At 50.5% G+C, this 11,346-nt stretch overlaps 1 protein-coding gene across 1 annotated transcript; it reads right to left on the bottom strand.

Moving 5' to 3' along the window:
• Positions 1-2,913: 2,913 nt before the first annotated feature.
• LOC103122149 (leucine-rich repeat-containing protein 52-like) lies at positions 2,914-5,240 on the bottom strand. Its single transcript, XM_007532740.2, has 2 exons — positions 4,520-5,240; positions 2,914-3,442 (listed from the first exon to the last, which is right to left on the bottom strand). Exons 1-2 carry the CDS (start codon positions 5,130-5,132, stop codon positions 3,144-3,146), a joined length of 912 nt encoding a protein of 303 aa, XP_007532802.1. The 5' UTR covers positions 5,133-5,240; the 3' UTR covers positions 2,914-3,143.
• Positions 5,241-11,346: the final 6,106 nt, after the last annotated feature.

The following is an 11,346-nucleotide window of genomic DNA, read 5'->3' as shown; positions in this document are numbered from 1 at the left end:
AATCTCACAAGCTCACAGTTTGGGCAAGTCCTCATATAGAAAAAAGAGCCCAAATCCTAAGTCTACATAGAGGGACAAGCTCCTTCTTCCTGGTCCACACTCCAAGTCCAAATATGGATAAGGCCTTCCAGACAAGACACTGGAAGAATATCAGTCCCTGTTTGCTTTTGCCATTACCAGTATAATAAAAGTGATGACATTTATGGAGAAAGCATATATAGAGCAGGTTTGGAGTGGGCTGGGGAGACAGCATAATGGTTCTGTAAAAGACTTTCATGCCCAAGGCTCTGATGTTCCAGGTTCAGTCTCCAGCACCACTACAAGCCAGAGATGAGCATTGCTCTGCATTCCCTCTCCCTCTTCCTCTCCCTCCCCCCTCTCTCTCTCTCATTAAATAATTAAATAAATAAAATATTTTTTTAAAAAAATAGATTTGAGGAGGCCAGGCAGTAGCACACTGAGTTAAACACATATAGTACAAAGTGCACATAGTACACACATAGTACAAAGGACCTGGGCAAGGATCCAGGTTCAAGTCCCTGGCTCCCCACCTGCAAATGGGTTGCATCACACGTGGTTAAGCAGGTCTGCAGGTGTCTTTCTCTCCCTCTATTTTCCTCTTAATTTATCTCTGTCCTATCCAATAAAATGAAAAAAAAATGCCCCCCCCAAGGAGAGTGGATTTGTAGTGCTGCACTGAGCCCCACTGATAACCCTGGAGGAAAAAAAAAAACAAACCTAGGTTTAGAACCAACAGTGGGGAAGTCCAAAATCCAGACAGTGAGGGTAGAAGGACTCAAAACCAAGGTGAAATTTTGCTCTGTGACACTGAGTTTTCAGTGCCAGTGTCTCCACCTTCCTCCATTTCTGTAACCTGTGCCAACCTGTGCCACCACTGCCATGAGATTTTGCAAAGCACTGTGGTGCTCTGCTGGCTCCCAGAAAATCCCCCCTGCCCTTCTCCCCTCTCCAGTCTGAGCCCTGATCTAGTCAATGCCTCTTGCTGTCCCTGGAAATCTCCACTTACTCCACTGGAGAGGAGATGGGGGAGGTCTAGGGAAGGAAGCCACATCCTGAGCCAGTCAGTGTTTTCTGTGAAAAAATATATATATATAATCAAGGCTAGGGAGACAGCATAGTGGTTCTGCAAAAAACACTCTCATGCCTGAGGCTCAGTTCCCAGAACAACCTTAATATTGGGCTGGGTAAAGATAAACTGTGGTTAAATAACAGCATATCAGGTCAGCAAAATGTCTCCCTTGGTCAGTGTGCTGCTTTGGCATGACCCTGGCCCCATTACACTGGAGGAAGTTTGGTGCTATGAACTCTCTCTGCCTCTTAATCTCTGTAAGAAAATAAATAAAATAATGTAAATCTCATTGATATCACACATACACACGCTATTTGAAGCTTCATAGTGTTAGAAAAATAATTACAAGGGTTGAGGATGTAGCCTAATAGTAGTTAATAGACTTTCATGCCTGTGAGGTCCCAGCTTAAATTCCCTGAACCATCATAAACTAGAGCTGAGCAGTGCTCCATTTAAAATATTAATAATAAAATAACAGACTCTCATGCACTTATTTTGTACTTCCCCTCCCCAGAGGCTGAAATGCATTCTGTTGATGTCTGGGATGTTTAAAAATAGCATACTTAATCAATCCCCTGTACTGACTTTTAAGAAAGAGCAATATTTTCTTAAAAACAAAAAGAATTGGTGTCAATAAGTTGATATTTAGGAACCAACAGGTAGCTTACCCAGTAAAGCACACTTTGCCATAGCAAGGACCTGGGTTCAAGTCCCCATCCACCACATAGGAGCACATATTAGAAAGGGAAGCTTCATAACTAGTGAAACAGTGTAGTCTCAGTCTCTCCCCCTCTCCCCCCTCCCTCCCTCCCTCTGTTTGACCCTCTATCTAGAAGAAAAATAAATCATTACCAGGAGCAGTGGAATCATACAGGCACTCATCCCCAGAGAGAACCCTAGTGGCAAAACATGTAAAGAAATAAAATCACTTGACTGTCACTTTGTTTTCATGTGATCCATGTATGGTGCAAGCACAAATGTAATTGCCAGATGGTAAACTAAAGCTCAGAGAAGAGTTTGGCCTCATGGCCACTCCTCACTGTTGGGGCAGCTATGGGATGATTGGTGTGTTGGGATCTAAAAAAGGACACAGTATGGTGTGTTGTTCACAGTAGATACAGGGCACAGGGGTCAAGCCATCATATGGTGTGTGTGTGTGGGGGGGAGTTCTACTTCAGCAAAAATCCTGAGCTACCCCCTGCCTTCCGCTACCCCTTGGCTTTTTTTTGTTTGGAATGTTCTCCATCCAGGCCAGTGCTCATTCATTATTTCACAGAAGAGAGGCACTAAGACAGTGGTCCATGAGGTGCTGTCCATGGTGCTGCCATGTAGTGTTGGGGCTGGAGCCTAGGTCCTCTATTAAGATAAAGTGTGCACTTAACAAGTCTTGTCTCAGATAGAGACAGATACAGAGACAGAAGTAGAGAGGGAGGGAAGAAGGGAGGGAGGGAGAGAGAGAGAGATAGAGATCTCACCATTGCTTTCTTCAGTGCAGTAGGGGCCAGGACTGAAGCCGGGTTGTGAACATGGCATAGCAGCACACTATCTAGGTAAACTATGTCACAGGCTCGCCTGGTTAAGATTTTAACTTGCATGGCTTCTCTTCATCCCTGCCTTGCCCCAATAGTCCAATAGTTAGTTGAGGGCAAAGTTAATGCACATTAAACATTCACTTTGTGGGCCTCCTCCCTTCCATCCTGGGTGCTCCCATGGGTGCCATTCTATCCCACCCTGCCCAGGGAGAGCCCTCAACAGGCAAGTATCACCCTGCCAACTGTCTACCAGATTCTTTATTTCTTTTACAAAAAAAAAAAGACCTTGGGCAGACAGTGGGAATGGGTGTACTTGGAGACCAGTCTAGGGGTACCAGCAGACAGTGGGGTGGTGGTGGTGGGTACCTGCAGGGCAATTTAGGATCCCAGGGAAGGCTGTGGGGTTGTGTGTGGGGGGTTAGGCCAGGCGGGGGGGGGGGGGGGGGCCAAGCAGTGGGAAAGTTAGACCCGCTGGTTAGGCCAATCTGGGGGGGGGGGGGTCCTGAGCACAGTGGGGCCCCCTAGATGAAATGCGGGAAGCTGTCGTGGCCAGCTTGCATCCGACTGTGGTTCCACAGGTGCTCTTCCTCGTCCTCCTCCTCTGCGGTGTGCAGCGCCCTCTGGTAGAGCACTGCACACACGCCGGTCATCCAGGCGGCCAGCGTGCCGCCCACAAAGATGCAGAAGCCAATGAGGAACAGGAAGAGGTAGTCTAGCACATTTAGGTTCGTGAGGCACAGGTAGCGCAGTGGGTTCCCAGCTTCCGCGATGGGCCATCCGGCCATCTCGACTGGCTCCGAACACGTGGCGTTCAGCTCATCTAGAAGAAAGTGGAGGAGACGCCCCCCCCCCCCCAGATGCCAGCCAGGGAACAACATCTCCCGAGAACCTCTGCGGCAAGGACCGCAGCGAATCACAAAGTACCAATCCCAGACTCACAGACTCACAAAGCGCTGGAGAATCACAGAACCTGGGACCTTGTGCACTTAACCAGGTGCGCCACTGCCTGGCCCTTTCTTTTCTCTTCCTATTCTTCCTTCCTTCCTTTCTTCCTTCCTTTCTTCCTTCCTTTCTTCCTCCTCCTCTTCCCCTTCCCCTCCCCCTCCCCCTCCCCCTCCTCCTCCTTCTTCTCTCTCTCCCTCTCTTTCCTTTCTGCCTCTAGGGTTATCATTGGGGCTCAGTGCTGGCACTATAAATCCACTGCTCCTGGCAGCCATTTTTTTCCATTTTATTGGATAGGACAAAAAAAATTGAAAGAGGAGGGAGTGATAGAAAAGGAGGGGAACTTGGGCCCTGTGATATAGTTGTGTCACCCCATGGAATTGGAGGACTTAACTCCTCTCCAGTGATGTCTGAACTCACACCCTTTTTTTTTATATTTATTTATTCCCTTTTGTTGCTCTTTTTTTTTTTTTATTGTTGTAGTCGTCATTGTTGGATAGGACAGAGAAATGGAGAGAGATGGGGAAGACAGAGAGGGGGAGAGAAAGACACCTCAGACCTGCTTCACCGCCTGTGAAGCGACTCCCCTGCAGGTGGGGAGCTGGGGGCTCCAACCAGGATCCTTCTGCGGGTCCTTGTGCTTTGCACCACATGCGCTTAACCTGCTGCACTACCACCTGACGCCCTAACTCACACTCCCTGAACTCACATTCTTGTCACTATCACTGATATGACAACTGCAGAGTGAGGTGACATGGCCATACCCAGTCTGAAGCCCCTATCATGACCTTTTGACTAAGACTAGCCAAAAAGTTGAAGCAGGAGCTCCGCTCTGGTAGCTGCTATTCCAGAACATTCTCCCTAAGGCTCCCTCCTGCCTTTCTGGAGGCTCCAGTCCTCCCATACTTCCCAGGGTGAGGACTCAGCTCTGGGCAGCCCACCCTCCAACCCTCACCTGGGTAGCTGTGGTGCTTCACCAGCAGGAAGATGGTGAAGTCCAGCAGGGAGCAGTTGCAGCTCCAGGGATTCCCACTGAGGTAGAGGGTGTTCAGGGCAGAGAGGCCAGAGAAGGAGGTGCGATCTAGGCGGTGCAGGCCAGCGTGGCGCAGGTCAAGAAGCTGCAGGGCACTGTCATTGCCAAAGGCATTGGGGGGTAGCGTCTGCAGCTGTGGGTTGTGTGAGAGGTTGAGCTGCAGTAGCCCATGCAGTGGGGAGAAGGTGCCTGGTCCCACCACAGTCAGCTGATTGCAGCTGAGATCCAGGTTCAGCAGGCGGATCAGCCCCGCGAAGGTGGACTCCAGTACTTCCTTCAGCTGGTTGTGTGAGCAGTCCAGGAACACCAGGTCGCGCAGCAGCCCCAGCTCCAGAGATGGCAGGACAGTCAGATTGTTGTGGGCCAGGGACAGCCGGCGGGTGTCCAGGGGCAAGTTGTCGGGGTACTCGGTCAGTCCGGCCCCGGAGCACAAGACTTCCTGGGCCAGGCACTGGCAGGATGTGGGGCACTTAGACCCCAACACCAGGCCCAGCTCCAAGACCAAAAGCAACCAGCTGAGACTGAGGTACAGCATAGACAGACCCCTCGTGCTACCTCCCCCAGACTGGGTGAAGCACCCTGACACCCTAGTGACTTGCCCAGAAGCTTTCTGGGAGTAGGAAGGGGAGTTGGGGGCAGACACTAGCAACTCAAAGACCTGCCATGGGCTGGTACCCACCCCACTGTCGCTGTCAGCCCAGGGCCCCAGAATCTACAGGACAGTGAGGTCACCACCTTTGTCACACCTTTGTGATGTCAGCAGCCTAGTGAGTGGGAAGAGGCTCATGCCCGATGATGTCCTGGGGGTAGGGCAGACTGCATGAGGGGTGCAGTATCCCTGTGTGCCTGTCCTGGGGGTCAGCCTGCATGAAGGGTACACTGTCCCTGTGTGTCTGTCCTGAGGTGGGGGGCAGCCTTTGTGAGGGGTGCATGTGTCTGTCCTGGGGGACAGCCTATGTGAGGGGTGCAGTATCTGTGTGTCTAGGGACCTCCCTCTCCCATCTAGAAGTAGAAAGGGAGGGCAATGTAGAAGCTTCCATGAGGCCTCCCTGGTGGACATGACAGCTGGGCCAATTCTCAAGGGGAATATGGGAACTGGGGTGGGGTGGGGGATGATTTCTACTAACATCTGGGAGAAGATGAGGTAGGGAGTTCACTCGGAGAACTAGAAATAGCAAACTCACTTAAGTTCCTGGCCTTCTGTTTTGCTGTCCATGGACTCCACCCTGTCTACTCAAGGACATTGATGTGTCTGGAAAATCTTCAAGGCTAAGCCATTTTATCCTCATACAAAAACCTCAGTATATTGAGGCAAAAAAAAAAAAAATCTGATGGCAACAATGCAAGTTGTTATCTCCTAGATTTATTGATTTTTGATTAATTGTAGTTTTTACTAGTGATTTATTGTTGATTTACAAAATTATAATAGGGGTGTGATTCCACAGCATTCCCACCACCCCGGATACTTCAAGGCTCAAATCGGTCCCACGAGACTCAACCCTGGTCCTGTGGGGCTGTGTCACGGTGGGGAGAGAAGAGACCAGAGTGGAGAGGGAACACAAATCTTTATTCACGCTAGCACCTCAGAGTTCGGTGAGAGTGCAACGGTTTGGGCCACGTGGAGCTAGCAAAATGGCTGCCTCCCACTATGTGCAGCAACCCTTCTCTGTGTCCGGTCATGAGGTGAAAAGGGGCTTTTATGGGAGAAATTCCGGAAGTGACAAGTCAGGACAGGACTGGCTAGGAAACAAGGCACTCCGGGAATAGGGTTTCTCATAGGAATTGACAATACCCTGAGGGGACAACATGGTGGAACAAGGCACTCTGGGAATAGAATTTCAACTCTCACAGGAATTGACAATATCCTTGAGGGGACAACATGGTGGATGTGACCGCATCTGCACAATTTCCCAACACAGTCCCACAAGGCTCTTAATGCAGGTCTCGCTGGGCTCGTACCCAGGTCCCAATGACTCAAACCTGGGACCTGAGAGGTTCGAACCCAGGTACCACAAGGCTCAAATTGCATTCTGGGAGACTCGACTACAGGCCCACGTGGCTCGAACCTTAGTCCCGAGAGGCTCGAACCCAGGTCCCGTGAGGTTGGAACACATGTCCTAAGAGACTCAAATCACGGTACCGGTACCGTGGGGCTCAAATCATGTCCTGTGAGACTCGACCCTGGGCCCAATAGGCTCTAACCCAGGTCCTGCGGGGCTCAAACCTGGGTCCCAATATGTTGTTGAGCCAGATATTGTTGTGCACGGGCCGCGGAGAAGAGAGAGGGGGTCCGGAGCGAAGAGGAAACACAAATCTTTATTTGCACTGGCACCTCAGAGTTGGGTGCTAGAGAAGCAGGTTGGGCCACGTGGAGGTAGCGAAAATGGCTGCCTCACGCAGTAACCTTTACTGTGTCTGAACACCGGAGTGAAGCGCTGGCAAGAGAGAGAGGTGCAGAAGAAGAGAAGCTTTTATAGGAGCAGCTTTCATGAGAATGGGAAGGGGGAGGAGTAACCATAGCACTCCAGGATAGGATGATAACTCTCGTGAGAATGGGAGGGGGGAGGAGTAACCAAAGCACTCCGGATATTGCGGGGATATAGACAATGCCCTGAGGGCACAACATGGCGGAACAGGTACTCTGAGAATGTCCCAGCTCTCGCGGGAACTAGCAGTAGCCTGAGGAGACAACATGGCAGATGTGACTGCATCGGCATAATTTCCCAGCATCTCCCCCTTTCCTTTTATCTAATGCCCAGGGCAACAGTGTGTAAAGTCTGTGAACGAAGAAAGCTGCTGTAAAATTGTCTAAAGTGTCCAAAGGGTATACCAGCAAGTCCGATAAAAGTCTCAGTCCAAAGTAGGTGACTAGGGGGAGAAATGGCAGGGGATGAAATGCTGCATGAGGAAGGTCAGCCTCTGGAATTCTGCTTTTCTGTAGAGAGTGAGCTGGAACCGCCAAAACGTGACAGGTCAAAGCAGAAGCAGGAAAGGCAGACAGGCAGTAAAAAAGTTCTGTCCTTGGAGTCTGTGAATCAGGTTCTTCAGATCGTGTCAGGTGACATCTAGGGTTTCGGGGGGTTTGCCACTGTAGTCGTGCCATCTAGTGGGTGATGTCAGGGTGTGCAGGGATCCAGATGTTTTTTTTCTGGGATTCCTGTGGAAGAAACACAAACAATCTGCTTCTCGTGATTAGCAGGGCATCTGATTTGAATGCTTTATAGAAAAAGAGGTTTGGTGCCTTGACCAACTGAGTATTGGGGGATGTATCTTTCCTATTCATTTATGATTATATTTTATGTTATTTGTCATGGTAGTCAGCCATTATCTGGAAGGTCCTGGGTGATTCATGGGGAAAAAGAACTTATCTTTTAACAAAGACTCTAAGGTGTAGGGAAGCGGGAACTATCTTATCCCCCCCCCTTTTTTTTTGAGCTGCATAGATTCTAAAACTCACTTTCTACAAAAAAGCGGAATTCTGGTGGTCGACATTCTCCATTGAGATAGACATGCAGCGTTTCATCCCTTGGCATTTTCTTCTGTGGTCAGCTACTTTGGACTGACACCTCCATCGGACTTACTGGTACACGCTGCTGTGTTTCTCAAAGACTAACTTCAGCCAATTGCCTTGAAACTTTATAGACCATGTCCCCTCGCCTGCAGGCTCTGTCCTCAGAGGCGGAAAACTCCCCCTCCTTATTAGGTTATGCCCACAGAGGTAGGAAACGCCCTTTGAATCAAGAGATGTCCCCAGAGGTATGAAGCACTCCCAGACGCAAGAAATACCCTTTTGCCTGCTAGGCCTTGCCCTTTGAGGCAAGAAACATTCCCCTTGGCATCACACTGGTTATTGCTGCTTGCCTATTTTGTTTTCCATGTCTTATGCCAGTTCTTTTGAAAACGCCTGTACGATATAGGTTTCTGTTCACCCCACAATCCTGATACTATGGCCATTAGTTAAAAAGAAAGGGGGAATTGTTGGTATAAATGAGACCCCTTCTGTTTCATTGGTTTAATACCCCCTGCTTAGCACTGTATTCTATTTACATAACAACTGTATTCTATTTACATAACCACTTCATTCTGTTTACATAACTGCTGTTAACAAGCACCACCCTCCCTCCAGGGCATTGGTTCAATCCCCACTGGTTCATGATATGTTTTTGCTCTGCCTCCTCTCCTTGTCATACCCTGATTTTCACCAGTCACTTTTCTCTCCACCCTCTCTGCGTTGCATCCTGTTCCCACCCTACTGGGCTAGTACATTTATAAGGACAAGATTGTAGCTTTTAGTTTAGCTTAGCTCAGCTTAGATTGTGCTGCGTCCTGCATGAATAAAGAGATACTGCCTACAGCTCAACCATGAGTCCCTGGTCGTCTGTTACCCGCCCGTGAAGCCAGCCCGGCAAAAACAACATAGCCCATCGAAAACAACACCAATATGCTCATATCAGGTCCCGTGAGACTCGACCCTGGGCCCACCATGCTCAAACAAGGGTCCCACAAGACTCGAACAAGGGTACCAAGAGACTCAGTTTGGGTCCCACGGGACTCAACCCTGGGCCCTGCAATACTCAACCCCGGGCTCATGAGCCTAGAAACTGAGTCCTGCAAGGCTCAAACCCTGGTACCTCTTGTCTCAAAAACAGTCCTGCGAGACTCAACCTGGGTCCCGAGAGCTCAAACCCGGGTTTGGTGAGGTTCGACTGAGTACTTCAAAGCGCAATTTGGGTCTCAAGAGATTCAACCCTGGCCCACAAGGCTCTTAACGAGGGTCTCGCTGGGCTCATACCTGGATCCTGATGACTCAAACCCGGGACCTGAGGGGCTCAAACCCAGGTACTGCGAGGCTCAAATCAGGTCTCCACGAGGTTTGAACCCAGCTCCCGCGTGTCTCGTATCCTGGTCCCTATGGCTGGAACCCAGGTCCAGAGAGTCTCGAACCAGGGTACTGTGAGGCTCAAATCGAGTTCCGCGAGACTTGACCCAGGCCCCCGAGGCTGAACCTGGGTACGGCGAGGTTCAAATCAGGCCCCTGTGTGACTCAAACCTGGGCCCACGAGGCTCAAACCCTGCTCCTGTAGTCTTGTACCCGGGTTCCTATAGCTTGAACCCAGGTCACAAGAGTCTCGAACCCAGGTACTGTGAGGCTCAAATCGAGTTCCACAATGCCGGACTAGATTCGCAGGCAGGAGACAGATGACCAGGGACTCATGGCTGGTACGCAGTATCTCTTTATTCATGTGGAACACAGCACAATCTAAGCTAAGCCATCTAAACTATATATAATCACAATCCTGTCCTTATATATATATATACTCGCCAAGTAGGGTGGAAACAGGATGTGATGTAGAGAGGGTGGAGAGAAAAGTAACTGGTGCAAATCAGGGTGTACTATGAGAGGGGGAGGAGCAAAAAGACATCATGAACCAGTAGGGATTAAGCCAGTGCCCTGCAGGCCAGGGGGTGCTTAGTTAACAATGGTTATGTAAATAGAATACAGTGTTAAGCAGGGGGGATTAAACCAATGAAACAGAAGGGGTTTTAGAAGCAGAATTAGAAGCATACCAACACCATGAGACTTGACCCTGGCCCTTAAGGCTAGAACCCGGGTCCCACAAGGCTCGAACCCGGATGCCACAAGACTCAAACCGCATTTTGCGAGAGACTCGACCCCTGGCCCAGGTGGCTTGAACCCGGGTCCTGAGAGGCTCAAACCCGGGTACCTCAAGGCTCAAATCATGTCCTGTGAGAATTGACCCCAGGCCCACAAGGCTCAAAAACAGGTCCCGTGAGGCTCGAACCTGGGTACTGAGATGCTCAAATCACGTTCAGCGAGACTCAATCCCGGACCCATGTGGCTCGAACCAGGGTCCTGAGAGGTTCAAACCTTGGTACCGTGAGGCTCAAAACAGGTTCTTTGAGACTCGACCCCGGGACCTCGAGGCTCAAACCCAGCTCCCGCGAGTCTCATACCCGGGTCCCTATGACTCAAACCTGGGTAACCGAGAGGCTCAAACCCGGGTATGGTGAGGCTCACATTGGGTCCCAAGAGACTCGACCCCATGCTCAGGAGGCAAGAAACAGGTTCCACGAAGCTCATACCAGGGTACCGTGAGGCTCAAATCGAGTTCCGCGAGACTCACCCCTGGGCCCACGAGGCTGGAACCCGTGTCCTGAGAGGCTCTAACCTGGGTACTGAGATGCTCAAATCGCATTCCGTGAGACTTAACCCCAGGACCACGAGGCTAGAAGTGGACCACGAGAGGCTAGAACCCGGGTACCGTGAGACTCTAATTGAGTTTTGCAAGACTCAACCCCGGGCACACGAGGATCAAACCCGGGTCCCTAAAGGCTCGAACCTGGGTACTGTGAGGCTCAAATCAGGATTTGTGAGACTCAACCCCAGGCCCATGAAGCTCGAATCCAGGTCCTGAGAGGCTCGCACCTGGGTTCTGCAAGGCTCCAAACCGGGTACTGTGAGGCTCAAATTGGGATCCGCAAGACTCGACCCAGGGCCCTGCAAGACTCAAACCTGGGCACACAAGACTCGAACCCAGGTCCTGTGAGGTTCGTACCGTGTCCCGAAAGGCTCGAATCCAGGTACCATGAGGTTCAAATCAGGTCCCACGAGACTCGACCCCAGGCCCAATAGGCTTGAACATGTGTCCTGTGAGGCTAGAACCCGGGTATAGTGAGGTTTAAATTGGGTGCCATGAGACTCGACCCCAGGCCCACGATGCTTGAAC

The sequence above is a fragment of the Erinaceus europaeus genome, chromosome 3, assembly GCF_950295315.1.
Source record: "Erinaceus europaeus chromosome 3, mEriEur2.1, whole genome shotgun sequence".
NCBI classification, from domain to species: Eukaryota; Metazoa; Chordata; class Mammalia; order Eulipotyphla; family Erinaceidae; genus Erinaceus; species Erinaceus europaeus.
This window is presented reverse-complemented; position numbering and strand designations above follow the sequence as displayed.

Excerpts from the sequence above, each read along its gene's own strand:
- LOC103122149 (XM_007532740.2), bottom strand. The coding sequence starts at position 5,132 with ATGCTGTACCTCAGTCTCAGCTGGTTGCTTTTGGTCTTGGAGCTGGGC. Across the intron at positions 3,443-4,519 it reads GAAGCACCACAGCTACCCAG|ATGAGCTGAACGCCACGTGT; the intron begins GTGAGGGTTGGA and ends ACTTTCTTCTAG.